The sequence below is a fragment of the Muntiacus reevesi genome, chromosome 4 (assembly GCF_963930625.1).
Source record: "Muntiacus reevesi chromosome 4, mMunRee1.1, whole genome shotgun sequence".
In the NCBI taxonomy this organism is placed as follows: domain Eukaryota; kingdom Metazoa; phylum Chordata; class Mammalia; order Artiodactyla; family Cervidae; genus Muntiacus; species Muntiacus reevesi.
This window is the reverse complement of record NC_089252.1, coordinates 44,387,445-44,404,133: the sequence shown is the minus strand read 5'-3', so window position 1 is coordinate 44,404,133 and position 16,689 is coordinate 44,387,445. Positions and strand designations below refer to the sequence as shown.

Here is a 16,689-nt window from a genome sequence, read left to right as displayed (position 1 = left end):
TTTTATCTTGTTTAGATTTTTCATTTCTAAAACTAATAACAGGAACAAACATCTAAAATGTGTATTACCTAACTGTGTTTCTTTTATGGTTTTACTTTCATTTTTAATTTCTTTTTTAAACAGGTTCGTTTATCTGATTAAAATGTTTCCATAATTTATTTCTCCTTTTTTCATGGTTTTTGATTTGTATCAGTGCATATGTAGTATCATTCACGTGTTTCTTAGCAATCACTATGAAATTATTTCTTTGTGTTTGGAGAAGGATTCAGATTAGTAGTGTGTGTAGGTGACCCTGCCTCCAGGGACTCCTCAGGAATATGGCTAAAGGCAGGACTGAGAAGAAGAGGCTGTCGGGGTCCTGGTTCCAGTGGACGGTTGACTGTCTGGAAGGAAGACGGCTGGAGATGGAGAGAAGATGCAGCGAGGTGTCTTCTCTGCCCCTGGCATCCGTGGGGCACCAGGCAGCCAACTCTGAAGAGGCTTCATGGAGTGCTTCGCGCTTCATGCTTTCCCTGTGTTCAGAAACAGAAATAGGAATTGGGTTACTTTTCCATGTTCTTCATAGGTTTTTCTTTCATTAACCTCCGTAAGGTTAAAGGAAGGTAATAGGCTTTTTATAAATGTACTAAAATTTTTGTATCTTGTGTGATTTAATAATGATTTTAATAGTACTGGAGGCATTTTGTGTTGAAGAGTGATTAAGAAGAAAACCTGCCTTTTGCTCATAATTTACGTTAGAATGTAAGACATACATATAACCTCGGGACTTATAAAATAATCTTTTGCTCCTGAGCTAAAAAATTGTCGATGTGTGTATTTTTCAAGAGTCCTGCTTGTCATTTCTGTAAACTTTATAAACTGATTTCTTGTTTTAAAACAAGGCTTTAAACATTTCCTTATCCTGCTTTCCTTAAGAAAGAAAAGAAAACAATTTTCTTAATGTATATATTCTTAGATTCATAAAACAGTGATCTAAAAAAGGCTAGTGTCATACTGTCTAAAGCAATGCAGTGACATTCAGGAATTGCTTTTAAGTTTTAATGATTTGGTTATGTCATGTTGAAAATACTTGTAAAAATAAAAATTTGGGGTAAATCCATTTATTATGAATTGAAAGAGATCCAAAACCATATTTCAGAGCACATATTCTTGACATCCATATCCTTGATTTAATATATAGTTGATTAGATGATTTCTAAGCCATCAACATATTGTTGAGCAGGAATTAATTAACAACATGGGAAAGACTGGAAGAGCCCTCATAGGAACAAAAACAACAACCGAAAAGTCAAAAAATGTTACAAAACCTCTTGGGAACATTGAAAGCAATAGCCTCTTAGTATTGAGGGATTCGCTCTTATAGCAAGGTGCATCTGTAGATGCTAAACAAAACTGTCATGACAAATACATTCCACTTAAGAAGATACATTATTATATAGTTTTGCAATTTGGTATTATTTCTATTAAAATTAAAAAAATTATTTTAGCATTTAAAATGATAGACTGTTGCATCTAAAAAGTGTGAGTGTATACAATAATACTATATGAATTTCCCTATAGCTGAGGTTTTACTGTAACAAATGAATTATCCCCTAATCTGAAAACAAGTTAATAAAATTTCTCTTCTCCCTTAAATAGCTATTCTCATTTGCTTTTGCTTTCACTGCCAGTATTTTTGTCTTTTGTTTTTTTTTTTTTCCTATTTTCTGTTTCTTCTTCTTTTTATTCTTTTGATGATGAAATCCTTTCTCGTTAAAAAGTTTGTGTATACTCAGTCTGTATAGAAGAATATATTAAAGACATTGTTATAAAGAATATCTATGAATGAAAACCTGTGAAACCACTACCCATTTTTTAGGAAAGGAACATCGCCAGTATCTTTGAAACCTTCTTGCCTTTTCCTCTTTGAGTTAAATCACTGTTTTGGATTTCTGTTTCCTCTTGCTTGTTTTACCATGTATGTGAGAAAAAGTAATGTTCAGTTAACTTGCTTTTGAAATGTATATGTGGTACCCTGTGTATATATTCTTCTGTGACTGGCTCTCTTTGTTCATTCTCTTTTTAAGCATCTACATGTTGATGTGTCAAACTGTTTAATATTATGAATACCTTCAAAATATTGAGTCTTTGATTCCTTAAAGTTTCTTTACTTTGTTTTTCAGTTTACAAAAGTAATTTATGCCAGTAATTGATAACTTCAGACATGGAAGCATAACAGAAAGGAAAAGTCCCTCATAGCCACAGTTATTACACAGCTAGAGTCATCATCAGTAATTAACTGTTTCTCTGGCTTATTATGTCATCTTTTCTCTCATTTAAAGAAATTCTCATTTTTCTTTATTAAAAATGCCCTTTCTTACCACAGAGCCACTAGGCCCTTTTCTGGTGGAGGGACAAGGGCATTATTCTACTTGAATCTACTGTGAAAAGCACCTTCTGGAGTTCTGTGCTGTGACAGTCTTAACTGTATCTCTTAGAAATAAATGATGCATCTGTAGATGATAGTAGGTCTGTTATCTTGTAGATGTACCGCAGCTGAACCAGTGTTCTGTTGATGTACGTTTTCAGTTGTTATTTATTCAGAAGTATTTTCGTGTATAGCATGTCTTGGGGCTCTATTCTTGCAGTCTTACAGCCGTTGCTGCTGTGAGCATTTTTGCATGTGTTTCTGAATACTCGCATTGCATATTCACAAAGTGTAAATGCCTTGATGTGAATTTGTTGGGTCAGGGAGTATGAGTATGTAATATTTTGATATTCAGTTTTTGCAGAGAAGTTTGGCAGTTGCTTCAAAAGCATTGTACCAGTTTCTACTTCCAGTATGTATGAATGTGTTATTTTCCTTATACCTTATCAGCATTGTATTGTTGGTCTTTTAATCTTTGTAATCTGGTAGGTGACAGAGTAATAAAGGTCAGTATCTTTTCATAGTATTAAATTTCTGAATATTAGGAAATACTCATTAAGTCTCTGGGTGCAGTTAACAGTTAATGGACTTCCTTGATGGCTCAGTGGTAAAGAATCTGCCTACAATGCAGGAGACATGGCAGGAGCCGTTGGTTTGATCCCTGGATCTGGACGATACCCTGGCGAAGGGAATGAAAACCCACACTAGTATTCTTGCTTGGGAAATCCTATGGACAGAGAAGCCTGATAGACTACAGTCCTTGAGGTTGCAAAACAGTTGGACACAACTTGGCAACTAAACAGCAACAATAACAAAATGATATGCACATTAATGTAAAGCCATTAAAATATAATCTCATAACAAGTGCATAATGAGGGTTTAATTGGATATGGTCATGTAGCCTAATTGTAGAGAAGTCAGAAGTATAGCGTGGGCTTTAGGAATTTTACTATTTAATTGGAGAGAATGTTAAGGTGACGGAAAAGTAGCAAACAGTTATATGCTTGTATGATGAAACCCTATAATTTGTGAACCTAAAGCTTAAATACTGTATTGGCCTAATGAATGGGAAAGTTAATCTAGACTTCTTGGGAAAGTTAGTCAAGACTTCTTGGAGTAAGAGTGGTAACTTGAGGGAGCTTTGAAAGATGAATGTGCCTGCTCTGAATCGGTGCAGTTTATGGGAGAGTAGACATCAAGAAAAGAGAGATCTGAGTAATCAAAGGAGTAGAAATAAAAATGGCACAGTTCTGAGACCTGATAGTGAAGAAACTGCTTTGAATAGAGCAGGACTTAGGGAGACATTGCAGATGTAGGTTTGCTAGGAACGACATTGTCATGGAGGTCCTTATAAATAAGGCACTGTGAACATGGTTCATTCAGAGATAAGATGATCTTAGCATCTTTTAGCGGGGGAACGATGATGAAGAGGTTTTACGAAGGATGACCAGCTCTGCACTGCTGTTCTGATGAGGGACCAGCAGGGAGGCAGGGCTGCCCCTTCATTTGTACAAAGTGATTCTAGGTTTTGGGGAGGATGGTGGTGGTGAAAATAGGAGGCAGTTGATGAGAAAATTAAAAAAGCAAATCAGAACAACAGAACTTAATGAGGAACTGGTTACAGGGGTGAAGATGGAGGACTAAAGGGAAGGAAAGGAGTGATTTCTGTGATTGAACAATTGGTAACAAGTCTCCTCACTCAATTCTGAATTAAAGCCACTGTTTTACAGGAAGCATGAATACTCAGCACTCTGCCCTCCCCAAATGATCTTTGTAGCTGATGTATTTATAGAGTGAAAAGTATTTTAGTATTAAACATCACTGATGATAATTAATATGACTGTTTTTGTAAAGACGAAATTCAGGTGATTCAAGTTTGCTATATTCTGTTTAAATCTCATAAAATTTGAAAAATTTTGGTGTATGCATAGGAGGATTATTTTAAAATGTTCTCATAAAACAATCTTTAGTGATAATTGTAACCGATTGATTATTGGAATTTAGATGTGTATTCAGTCAAGTGTTCATTGAAGGCATTCATTGCTTAAATGAGTACTAGAACATAATTGAATAATGGGTCAGTGTAAAACTATGAAAAGTTCTTTGTGAAGAAAATACATGTTAATTTTTAAAAATGCACTTCTGAAGAATGACTTCATTAGATAATCTTTTTTAACTACATAACCTTCTGTATGCTGAAAATTATTTTTATGTCTTAATAACTCTCCCAACTTAGAAGTTTCAGAGTTTTAAATTTTCTCCTAAATGAGTGCTCTGTGTATGTAATTGAGTACAAAGTGTTGAAAACAAAACACAACAAAGAAAGAAACAAAACAAACAAAAACTCCTGAATCTTGACTAGAGTTCTCCTGGGGAGAGTTTTTTTTACTTCCTCAGACTTTTCATTGGAAGATGCTGTAGTCAAGGATGAAATGTAATAATTTTGAAGGGTTGTGTTATATTTTGATTATGATTAGAATATTACAATAAAGAATGGTAAATGTTTAAAATTGAACCTGCTTTAGAGTGACCTTGCTTTCATGATTCCAAGATGCATGTAACTCAGTACTTTATTTTGGTGTGTTTTAACAATAAAAATTTCAAAATTTGGCAGAGTCTTTATCAGAAGTGCCTGGTTATTGTAGGTTCTTCTATTATTGAATTTGTTATTGGAATACTACCTTTCTTTTTTTTCCTCCCCAGTTCAAAGCAGTATTCAGCGGTTTCAAGAGAAGTTTTTTATTTTTGCTCTGACACCTCAGCAAGTTAGAGAGATATGCATATCCAGGTAAGAGGAGTTTGGAATGTGTTTTCTGGGATGTTGGTGTCTTAGTCTGTTCTGCCTGCTATAGTAGAGTGCCACAGATGGGGTGGCTTAAGCAAAGAAATTTTTCTTCTCACATTTCAGGGGACTTGAAGTCCAAAAGTAATTGACAGATTTCGTTTCTTCTGAGGCCTCTCTCCTTGGCTTGTGTTGCAGGGGGCTGCCTTCTTGCTGTGGCCTTCTACACGTGGCCTTTCCTCCGTGTGCCTGTGTATTCCTGGTGTGTCTTCCTCTTCTTGTGAGGACAGTAGTCCTGGTGGATTAAGGCTCCACCCTTGGGACCTCATTTAACCTTGATGACCTCTTTAAAGCCCTGACTTCATAGTCACATTGGGAGTTAGGGCTTCAGCATATGAATTTTGGGGGGACACAATTCCATCCATAACAATTGAGCCATTTCTCCTTAAGTAAGCATAGTATACTTTGACTAAGGTTAGCCAAATATTTAATAAATACTTTGGAACCAGACATCTTGGAGTGTGAAGTCAAGTGGGCCTTCAGAAGCATCGCTACTAACAAAGCTTGTGGAGGTGATGAAATTCCAGTGAGGTATTTCAAATCCTAAAAGGTGATGCTGTTAAAGTGCCACAATTAGCATGCCAGCAAATTTGGAAAACTCAGAAGTAGCCACAGAATTGGAAAAAGTCAGTTTTCATTCCAGTCCCAAAGAAGGGCAGTGCCAAAGAATGTACAAACTGCCGCACAGTTGCACTCATTTCACATTCTCAACATCCTTCAAGTAAGGCTTCAGCAGTATATGAAACGAGAACTTCCAGATGTACAAGCTGGATTTACAAAAAGCAGAGGAACCAAAGATCAAATTGCCAACATCCGTTGGATCATAGAAAAAGCAGGAGAATTCTGGAAAAACATCTGCTTCATTGACTACACTAAAGCTTTTGAATGTGTAGATCACAACAAACTGTGGAAAATTGTTGAAAGAGATGGGGATACCAGGCCACCTTACCTGCCTCCGGAGAAACCTGTATGCAGCTCAAGAAGCAACAGTTAGAACCAGACATGGGACAACAGATTTGTTCCAAATTGGGAAAGGAATATGTCAAGGCTGTATATAGTCACCCTGGTTATTTAACTTATATGCATACATCATGTGAAATTTCAGGCTGGATAAAGCACAAGCTAAAATCAAGATTGCCAGGAGAAATATCAATAACCTCAGATATGCAGATGACACCACCCTTATGACAGAAAGTGTAGAGGAATTAAAGAGCCTCTTGATGAAAGTGAAAGAGGAGAGTGAAAAAGCTGGCTTAAAACTCAACATTCAGAAAATGAAGATCATGGCATGCGGTCCCATCACTTCATGGCAAACAGATGGGGAAACAATGGAAACAGTGACTGACTTTATTTTCTTGGGCTCCAAAATCACTGCAGATGGTGACTGCAGCCATGAAATTAAAAGTTGCTTGCTCCTTGGAAGAAAAGCAATGACAAACCTAGACAGCATATTAAAATGCAGAAACATTACTTTGCTGAAAAAGGTCTGTCTAGTCAAAGGTATGGTTTTTCCAGTAGTTATGTACATATGTGAGAGCTGGACAATAAAATAGGCTGAGCACCAAAGAATTGATGCTTTCGAACTGTGGTCATGGAGAAGACTCTTGAGAGTCCCTTGGACTGCAAAGAGATCCAACCAGTCCATGCTAAAGGGAATCAGCCTGGAATATTCATTGGAAGGAAGGACTGATGCTGAAGCTGAAGCTCCAGTACTTTGGCGACCTGATGTGAAGAGCCGATACATTGGAAAAGACCCTGATGCTGGGAAAGATTGAAGGTAGGAGGAGAAGGGGACAACAGAGGATGAGATGGTTGGATGGCATCACCGACTTAGTGAACATGAATTTGAGCAAACTCTGGGAGATGGTGAAGGACAAGGAAGTCTGGTGTGCTGCTGTCCATGGGGTCACAAAGAGTTGGACATGACTGAATGAGTGAACAACAGTTAGAAAAAATTTTAATTTTTGAATAAAACCCCTTTGAATTACTTTTTGTCACTTCTGGCAGTAATTTTTTTAATGAAAATTTAATTCCAAATATAGCAACATAAAAAAGAATTGTGTTAACAGCCCCAAAGATAGAATGACATAAAGTTCATCGCCCAGATGCTTTTTTGTAGTGAATGTGGACATTAATAATTTTTCTGGGATAAGAACATAAACTAGAGGACCATTCTGAGCTATGTGGTTACCTGGGCCAAAAAAATTAGCAGAAATCTGAAAACAATTATGAAAAGTACTCTGAGCTTTGCCATTTCAAAAAATAGGATAAACTTAAACACCTTTATTAAGAGCAATGAACTAAAAAGAGAAAGGAAAGAAAAGGAAATCTGTACTATATACTTTTCCAATTAAGTCATCTTTGGTGTTAATACATTATTTATAAGACTTTAAAAAGATTTAAATGATATTCTGGAATGGTAGAGTTAAAATTTGGAACCCAGAATTGAGCAAATTAGAGATCTTTTTGCATCCTTTCAGCTCTTCTTTAGAACACTTATCTTCTGTGAGATGTTAATACAAGTTTTTAAAAAATAAAGGTCCTGCAGTTAAGTTTTGGAAATTCTATATTCAAGGTAGTTTCAAAAGTTCTTCAGGTCAGACTTTTCAGTCTTTCTTATGTTAATGTGCATTCTCAATCTCCTAAACGGATCAGAATTTATGGATTTCTCTTAAACACCCTAACATCTTGAAGATGAACACAATATCAGGTGGAATAGTACGGGATACAACTTTAGATCTTTCACTGATCACATCACTGCTCTCAACAAAGCCTCAGAATAATTTTATACCTTGACTTGGTAAAATTTGAGCTCCCCAGAAGGGAAAAGGACCAAACATTGAACAGTAAAAGAGAAAAAAGGGGACAGTACTAAGGATTAGTCCAAAAGACCCAATATCCAAATAATAGGGGTTTTGGAAAATTTAGAGAAGGAAATTATCAAAGAAGTAAAATGAATGTACATGTTCACTGGTGGCAAGAGATTGCAGGAAATTTTTATATTGGAAGTACTTTCAAACTTGGAAGTACTAATAAACCAACTGAGAAATGAATAGGGTAAGTTAAAAGTTATATTTTATATCCCAAGCCACATCATTATTATTTAGTATTGTTTGTTATTCACTGATGATGCCTGCTTGAGAACATTTACTAAGGGTTCATTAGCTACAAAGCATTATATTATATGGCATGTCTCCTTTCCACAAGTTGCAATCCAGTTAATGAACTGGCTTATATACATAAAATGATTGTTGGCATTACAGGGTGTCACATGGAAAACACCAATGCAGTAATGACAAATAAGAGCTGATTTATAGATGGAGGAGATTACTACAAGCTTCTTTAGGGTGTTGGGTTGGCCTTTGATGGAGGGAGATTATTTAATCACTAGTTTTCAAGATACATTTTTAAATGAACAAATCAAAGCATGGAATTTGAATAATATTTAACATTAATTAGCCTTGAAAGGATCTTCCCTGGTTGCTCAGCTGGTAAAGAATCTGCCTGCAATGCAGGAAAGTGAAAGTGAAGTCGCTCAATCGTGTCCGACTCTTTGCGATCCCATGGATCCTCCATCCATGGAACTTTCCAGGCAAGAATACTGGAGTGGGTTGCCATTTTCTTCTCCAGGGGATCTTCCCAACCCAGGGATCCAGCCAGGGTCTCCAGCATTGCAAGCAGACAATTCTACCATCAGAGCCACCAGGGAAGCCCTACCTCAGTTCAATTCCTGGGTGGGGAAAATCCCCTGGAGAAGGAAATGGGAACCCACTCCGTATTCTTGCGTGGAGAATCCCATGGACAGAGGAACCTGGTGGGCTACAGTCCATGGGGTCGCAAGGAGTCAGACACAACTGAGTGACTAAGCACACACACTGTCTTAAAAAGGCGTGTGTGTAATTTGCTTAAGTGTATAGCATGTGTCTGGACAAATATGGTAAGTTGCCTCTGGAGGAGGGAATCAGGTGGTCATGGTCCAAGTTGAGGGAATTTTTTCACTTTATATCTTTTTTAGTATCTTTTTGAAGTTTGAACTGTGTGAATGTTATTAGTCAAAAAATGAATGACTAAATAATTAATTTCAATAAAAGTTTTTAATCATGGTTGTCTCTGGGATGGATGGTAGTGATGATATAGTATAAATGTACTTAAAGCCACAAAACTGTACACTTTAAGATGGTTAACATGATAAATCTTACCTTAGGAATATTTATCCACAAAAAAATTTTAAAAATACTAGCCGTAATAGGCTATTAGTGATCCTCCCAACAAAAAAGACAAAAGACACCTATGTTGTCCCTGTAAGCTCCAACCTTTACAGAGTTGGCTAATCAAATAGCAAAAAAAAATTTCCTTAGAAGTGGAAGTAACAGCTTGGTAGTCATTACCTGGCTTTAATAATTATCAACATTTTGGAATCTGTATGTGACCACTTCTCAACTTTTTTTCTTGAAATATTTAAAACCCACCTCAGACATCATGTAGTTTCACCCAAAAATACCTCAAGATACATCTCTTAATTTTTAACATAATCACACTAAAAATGATTCTTTCACATAAAACAATGTCTAACCTGTATTCAAATTTTCAGGGTTGTTTTCAGTGTTCAGATATGGCCTGTATATTATTTTGATTTTTATGTCTCCCACAATTAAAAAACTTTTTACTTTAAGCTAATTATAGGTTTATAGAAGAGTTGTGAAAGTAGTAGAAAATACTCTTCATCGAGTTCCCTTAATATTAACATGTTTCATAGTTATAAGTGGCAGTTATCAAAACCAAGAAATTAACCTTGGTGCAATACTGTTAACTATAGACCTTACTCAGATTTTATCAGTTTTTCTGCTAATTAATTTCTCTTCCCGGGTTCATTCCAGAATCCCAAATCACATAGAATAGATGTATCACTGATGTCTTTCAATCTGTGATGGTTTCTTAGATTTTCCCTCGTGTTTCATAACTTTTGATACTTTTATTGAGTCTGGTCAGAAATTTTGTAGAATATTTCTTGGTTTGGTTTTATCTGGTGTCTTTTCATGATTAGATTCAGATTATGCATTTTTGACAAGAGTTACTAATATATGCCCTTCTCAGTGTATTGTAACAGGGGATTCATAATAGTGATGCATACTATATTTGGTTATGTTAATTTTGATCACTTGGGTAAGGTACTGTTCACCAGATTTCTGCACTGTGAAGTTGCTGGTGTTTTTTTTTCTTCTCCCTTTGTTAATAAATATCTGGGGGAGATATTTTGAGATTAAGCACATTTTCTGTTTATCTTCAACTTTTTGCCACCAATTTAGCATTCACTCATGAATCTTGGGAGAAGGCAGTGGCACCCCGCTCCAGTACTCTTGCCTGGAAAATCCCATGGACGGAGGAGCCTGGTGGGCTACTGTAGCCTGGTAGGCTTCTCGACTTGAAGAGTCGAGTTGGACACGACTGAGTGACTTCACTTTCACTTTTCACTTTTATGCATTGGAGAAGGAAATGGCAACACACTCCAGTGTTCTTGCCTGGAGAATCCCAGGGATGGGGTCGCAGAGTCGGACACGACTAAAGTGACCCAAGCCCCAGTTGTGGGAAGGATAAATTCTCGAAGGAGCTCTTGATTCTACCCTTATCGTACTTTCTACCACTTAATTTGAAAAAGAGTGGTTTATTTGACTCTGTTAGCATATTACACATTCTGGATTTGAATAATTACGGTTCTTGTGGTATCATATAACTTCTATCCCTATGGTTCTCAAATTTTGCTGTGTATTAGAATCAACTGGGGAGCTTTTAAGATTCCAAATACCCAGATTTCATTCATACCAATTAAATTTGAATCTCTGAAAATAGAACCCAACAGCAGTAGTTTTTAAAGCTCCCCAGGCATTTCCAGTTGCAGCAAATTTGAAAACTGCTGTGCATCCATCCCCTCCCCTTTGCCTATAATGGCGATAAGGTCTAAACCAGAGGCTTGAATGCATTCAGGTTTGGGTGGTTTTTTTCTGTTACCTCTTGTGAAGATTGATCAGTGACCTCAGCTCTGTTTCTGGCTGTACCCTGCCCCTTCCATTGGGTATCACTGCCTCTGCAATCATGCTGTCTCAGTTCCTCGTACTCCCATCTCTTGCATGTTCCCAAAATCAAGGTGTGATTCTCTCTTCGCTGCTCTGTGATAGTATCCATGAATGTGCTTTTTTCTTTTCTTTCTTAAATTAGCTGGCTTCAAAGAGGTTTTTGCTTAGTATGTTTTCTCCTGTTGCCTCTTCTGTTAAATGGTGTGGGCTCTGCCTGAACAGAGGCCTCTTTATATTATCCCACATTTCATCTGCCAGGTCCTTGGAGTTTGCTACTCTGTTCATCCTTTTTTGTGTCTCAGGATTTAAAACTTGAAGCAACTCTACCCTTCCGAAGCTAGCATGGTCTTTAGAGTTCATACTGATTGAAATGTGAATTCTGGCTTAACCACTTAAGTCTATATACCCCTGGGTAGGTTACTAAAGCCTACTGAATCTTAATTTACCTAGCATGTAAAGTTGAAGAAATAATCACCTCACTCAGTGATTGGTGGCTGAACGCCATAACCGGCTCTACCTCTGTTGATCCTGGTGCGTAGCATCACTGTCTGTCCAGTTGCACCATTCTGAAACCTGGGCACCATGCTTGGTGTTCCCTGCTCCTTATCCTACCTCCTTGTATCCAGTCAGTCATTTAGTCCTATTAGTTTTTATCCCTAAATGTCATATTCTGTGATATTTATGTTTAAATAACTTTCAAGCATTCATTTTCTGCCTGTACAAGTGTAATGATCTCCTAACTCTCCCAGGTGACCCAACTGATCTTTCTAAAAGCCCATTCAGTTTTTTCTTCCTTGTGCTTAAAAACCCTGTGTAAAAGTGTGTTAAATAGTCGCTCAGTCGTGTCTGACTCTGTGACCCCATGGACTGTAACCCGCCAGGCTCTTCTGTCTGTGGAATTCTCCAGGCAAGAGTACTGGAGTGGGTAGCCATTTCTTTCTCCAGGGAATCTTCCCGTCCCAGCAGTCAAACCCAGGTCTCCTGCATTGCAGGCAGATTCTTTACCATCTGAGCCAACAGGGAAGCCCTTAGTGATGCCATCTGAAGTCCGCACTCCATTGCTTGACAGTTCTCTGCCACACCTACTCTGCTCACCTTCGTTTTTAGTTTTTCAAGTTGAAGTATAGTTGATTTACAGTGTTGTGTTTCAAGTGTGCAGCTAAGTGACTCAGATATATAGATACCTTTTTCAGATTCTTTTCCATTATAGGGTGTTATAAGATACCGAGTATAGTTCCTTGTGCTATAATTTAAATCTTTGTTGTTTATCTATTTTATATATATGGTGGTATATTTAATCCCATACTCCTGATGCATCCTTTCCCCTAGCTCCCTTTCCCTTTTGGTAACCATAAGTTTTTCTTTTCCTATGTCTGTGTTTTCTGTTTTGTAAACAGGTTCATTTATATCACTTTTTAGATTCCACATATAAGTGATATTTGTCTTTCTAATTTACTTCACTTAGAAGCAAATGTTTCTTAACTTGGTCCACCCAGTGTTGCCGTAAATGGCATCATTTTATTCTTGTTTTTATATAATAATATAATAATGGCATTATTATATTATTATAGACTAATATTCTATTGTGTGTGTATTTTTTATCCATTCATCTGTTAATGGACACTTGGCTTATTTCCATGTCTTACTGTTGATGCTGTGAATATTGGGGTGCATGTATTTTTTTGAGTTACAGCTTTTGTCTCTTCTGGATATATACTTGAGGGTGGAATTGCTGGATCATATGATAACTCTGATTTTTTAAGGAACTTCCATAGTGTTCTCCATAGTGGTTGCACGAGTTTGCATTCCCACCAACAGTGTAGGAGGGTTCCTTTTCCTCCATACCCTCTCCAGCATATATTATTTGTGTACTCTTTGATTGTGGCCATTCTGAACCATGTGAGGTGATAACTCGTAGTGTTGGTTTGCATTTCTCTGATGATTAACAATGTTGAGCTTGCATTTCTATTTTGGGGAAAATGGCTATTCAGTTCTGTTAATTGGATTGTTTATTTTCTTGATGTCATATGAGCTGTTTATATATGTTGGATGTTGATCCCTTATCAGATACATTATCTGCAAATCTTTTCTGTGATTCCATGGATTGTCTTTTTGTTTTGTAGATGGTTTCCTTTGCTGTGCAAAAGCCTTTACATTTGATGAGGTTCCATTTGTTTATTTTTGCTTCCTTTTCCATGTTAGGAAAATATTCAGCTGTTGTGTCTTCAAATATGTTCCCAGGCCCTTTCTCTCTTCTCCTTCTGGGGGCCCCTGTGAATTTTTAGTGCATTTGATGTCCTAGAGGTCTCTTAAACTGTCCTCATTTCTTTTCATTCTTTTTTCTTTGTTCAGCAGCAGTGATTTCCACTACTTTCTTTCAGCTCACTGATACATTCTTTTGTATCATTTAATCTGTTGTTGATTCCTTCTAATGTATTTTTCATTTCAGTTTTTATAGTCTTTATCTCTGGTTGTTCTTTATATTTCCTAACTCTTAAAACTTCTAACATTTCACTTTGTGCAGAAATTAACTTCTTCCAAGTTCTTAGATCATCTTATGATCATTACTCCAGACTCTTTCTTGGGTAGATTTGCCTATCTCTGCAGTTTTTTTCTGAAGTTTTATCTAACTTCTTCATGTGGAAAATGTTCCTCTGCTGCTCATTTGGCCTGAATTGCTACTTGTATTTCTATGTTTGTGGTAGGTTAGTTTTGTTTCTCGACTTGGGAGAAGTGGCCTTGGCAGGGTGTACTCATTCATGTTTTTTTAAATCATCTCATCTCCCATCACTCTTCTCTAGCAGCCTGTTCTCCAAGTAGGCTTTCCCAGCTCTTCGTCTTTGCGTATCCTCTTCCCCCTTACTCTGCTTGGCAGGCCTGAATCACGTTTTAAGGGCCACTTCAAGTCTAACCTTTTCTGTGATGCCTTTCCATGTTTCTCCAAATACATCCTTTGTCTCTCTCTGTACTACTTTCATGAACTTATTTTCTATTAAACATTTATTTGACTGCTTGGATTTACAAACTTCTTAATGAAGCCAACATCACTTACTCATTTTTATATTCTCAAGGCCTGTCATATAGTGTCTGGCATGTAGTAAACGCGTTTATATCTAATGAATGAATTCAACATGTAAAAGTTCCTAGAGCAGTTACTGTCAGAAAATATCAGAAGATGCTTAGTCATTACATGTCATATTTGTGAAGATACACAACACATTGTATTTCCCAGTTGATGTTAATCTTCCTTACTGGAATGAAGCATGAATCCTTAGTGAACTATCCAAAATCCTTTATAAACGTTCTCCCATCTGTCTTTCTAGGTTAGTCTTTTAAAAATTGTGTTCCCAACCTAACAAGCATTTGCCGTGCTTTCCTTTTATTGAGTATCACATCACTAGTGAAGCCACTGTTACTGATGGAAGTATGTCTCTCTTAAGTGTAAATAGAACCACAGCTGTCCAGACTCTTTTCTAATTTGTTCAGACTAATTATGGAAATTGCCTTGAACTTTCAAGAGAAAATAGAATTTCCCTCTTTTCTGTAATACTTAGTTTACATAGTATACTATAATACCATATTATTTTAGTTGTATATATTTGTTACCTACTGGCATATGTGACTTTTGAAAGCAAATATCATGTTTTATTCATCTTTGATGCTCCAGCACCCAGACTTTGCAGTGTTGTTTGATTTTAATGAGCAGAATGATATGAGTTACTCACAAGAGGTCAGTGTTGTCTAGGATATTGTGAATAGACATTTGAGAAATGTGGATTACTACTGGCAGGAGAAGCAGAGTTAACAGTAATAGCAACCAGCTGCTCACACGCGTTGAGCACTTCTCATATCCAGGCACTTCACATGTATTAACAACCTGTTTGTCACCACAACTTCCTGAAGTAGGTGCAGTCATTTTCCATCGTTAACAGGTATAACCAAGCACAGAAGGGCTGAGTCATTTGCCCAAGGTCCCGCAGTTTGGAACTGTAGGACTCAAGCTGGTCATTCGTCTGCTTTACTGCCTTCCGGGGAACCTAGAGAACTGGAAGCAGTAAGAAGGCCAGCCCCGTGGGAGCAAGGTGGAGGGCGGTGTGTACTCTCCACAGGACTTAGCTCTAATTACCTTCTCTTGGATACAGTCCAAGATTTATGACAATGGCTGAGGGCAAGATTTCTTAAACTGTAAAGCGAATACATATCGCTTTGGGAATCTTGTTGAAATTCAGAGTCTAATCCTGTAGGTCCGAGGTGGGACCTGAGATTCTGCATTTCTAACGAGGACGCTCCCAAGGAGTTAGAGTGCTGCTTCAGTGTGGACTCCGTTTTGATGGCAAGGGTTTAGGAGTTTCAGTGTCAGAGATATTTTATACGGGACTCTGTTAGGTTCTCATCTAGAAATTCTCAAGAGATTCTGTGTCCTTAATTGGGTGCGTAGTTAGGAAGTTGCTGTGGTATAGAGGGTCTGAGACTCTGGACACCAGTTATTTATCCTAGTTCTTATGTTAGAATCCCCTGAGTAGTTGGAAAGACTGTTAATGCTCTGACTGTGCTTCAGAGCCAATAAGGATACCTGATGAGTGGGCCTTTATATTTATTTATTTATTTTTTAAATTTTATTTTATTAGTTGGAGGCTAATTACTTCTCAACATTTCAGTGGGTTTTGTCATACATTGACACGAATCAGCCATTGAGTTACACGTATTCCCCATCCCGATCCCCCCTCCCACCTCCCTCTCCACCTGACTCCTCTGGGTCCTCCCAGTGCACCAGGCCCGAGCACTCGTCTCATGCATCCCACCTGGGCTAGTGATCTGATTCACCATAGATAATATACATGCTGTTCTTTTGAAACATCCCACCCTCACCTTCTCCCACAGAGTTCAAAAGTCTGTTCTGTACTTCTCTGTCTCTTTTTCTGTTGACTGGAATACTCAGCAAAGGTTTCAAAACCACTGTGAGCAAGTTAATTCATCAGAGTCTTAGAACCTAATGTGCTCCTTTTCATGTTAACCAAATCTGTTGTCTATTGATAAAAATTGTATTGTGAAAGTTCCCATGAATTGAAAATACTTTAAAATTGCTGTAAAGTCAAGACTAAATTTAGTTAGGCATATGAGGACTATCACTACAGGGTTTTGTTTTGATTAAACCTGCCATTGTTTAGGCTAATGTTCATTTTTTAAGGACTACAAATAAAAATACCAATAATGCTTTTTTTTTCTGTTGAGCTTATTTCTGTGAATTCTAGTTGTGTTTTCCTAACCCATTTGTTCTTCTCTTTCCACCAGGGATTTTTTGCCAGGTGGTAGGAGAGATTATACAGTACAAGTTCAGCTGAGGTGAGTTTGAAATTCTTCTGTTACTT

The 16,689-nt window shown here is 37.3% G+C and overlaps 1 protein-coding gene across 8 annotated transcripts in view; it reads left to right on the top strand.

Moving 5' to 3' along the window:
- PIAS2 (protein inhibitor of activated STAT 2) overlaps nt 1-16,689 on the top strand; it is a 98,461-nt gene that overhangs the window by 32,404 nt on the left and 49,368 nt on the right. For all 8 annotated transcript variants that reach the window (XR_010662906.1, XM_065932651.1, XM_065932646.1 and 5 more), the window contains exons 3-4: nt 5,111-5,195; nt 16,613-16,663. Coding sequence is in view for 7 of the 8 variants with exons in the window: in XM_065932651.1 (XP_065788723.1) it covers nt 5,111-5,195; nt 16,613-16,663 (136 nt within the window). In the remaining variant the exon portion in view is untranslated. The remainder of the gene's footprint in view (nt 1-5,110; nt 5,196-16,612; nt 16,664-16,689) is intronic.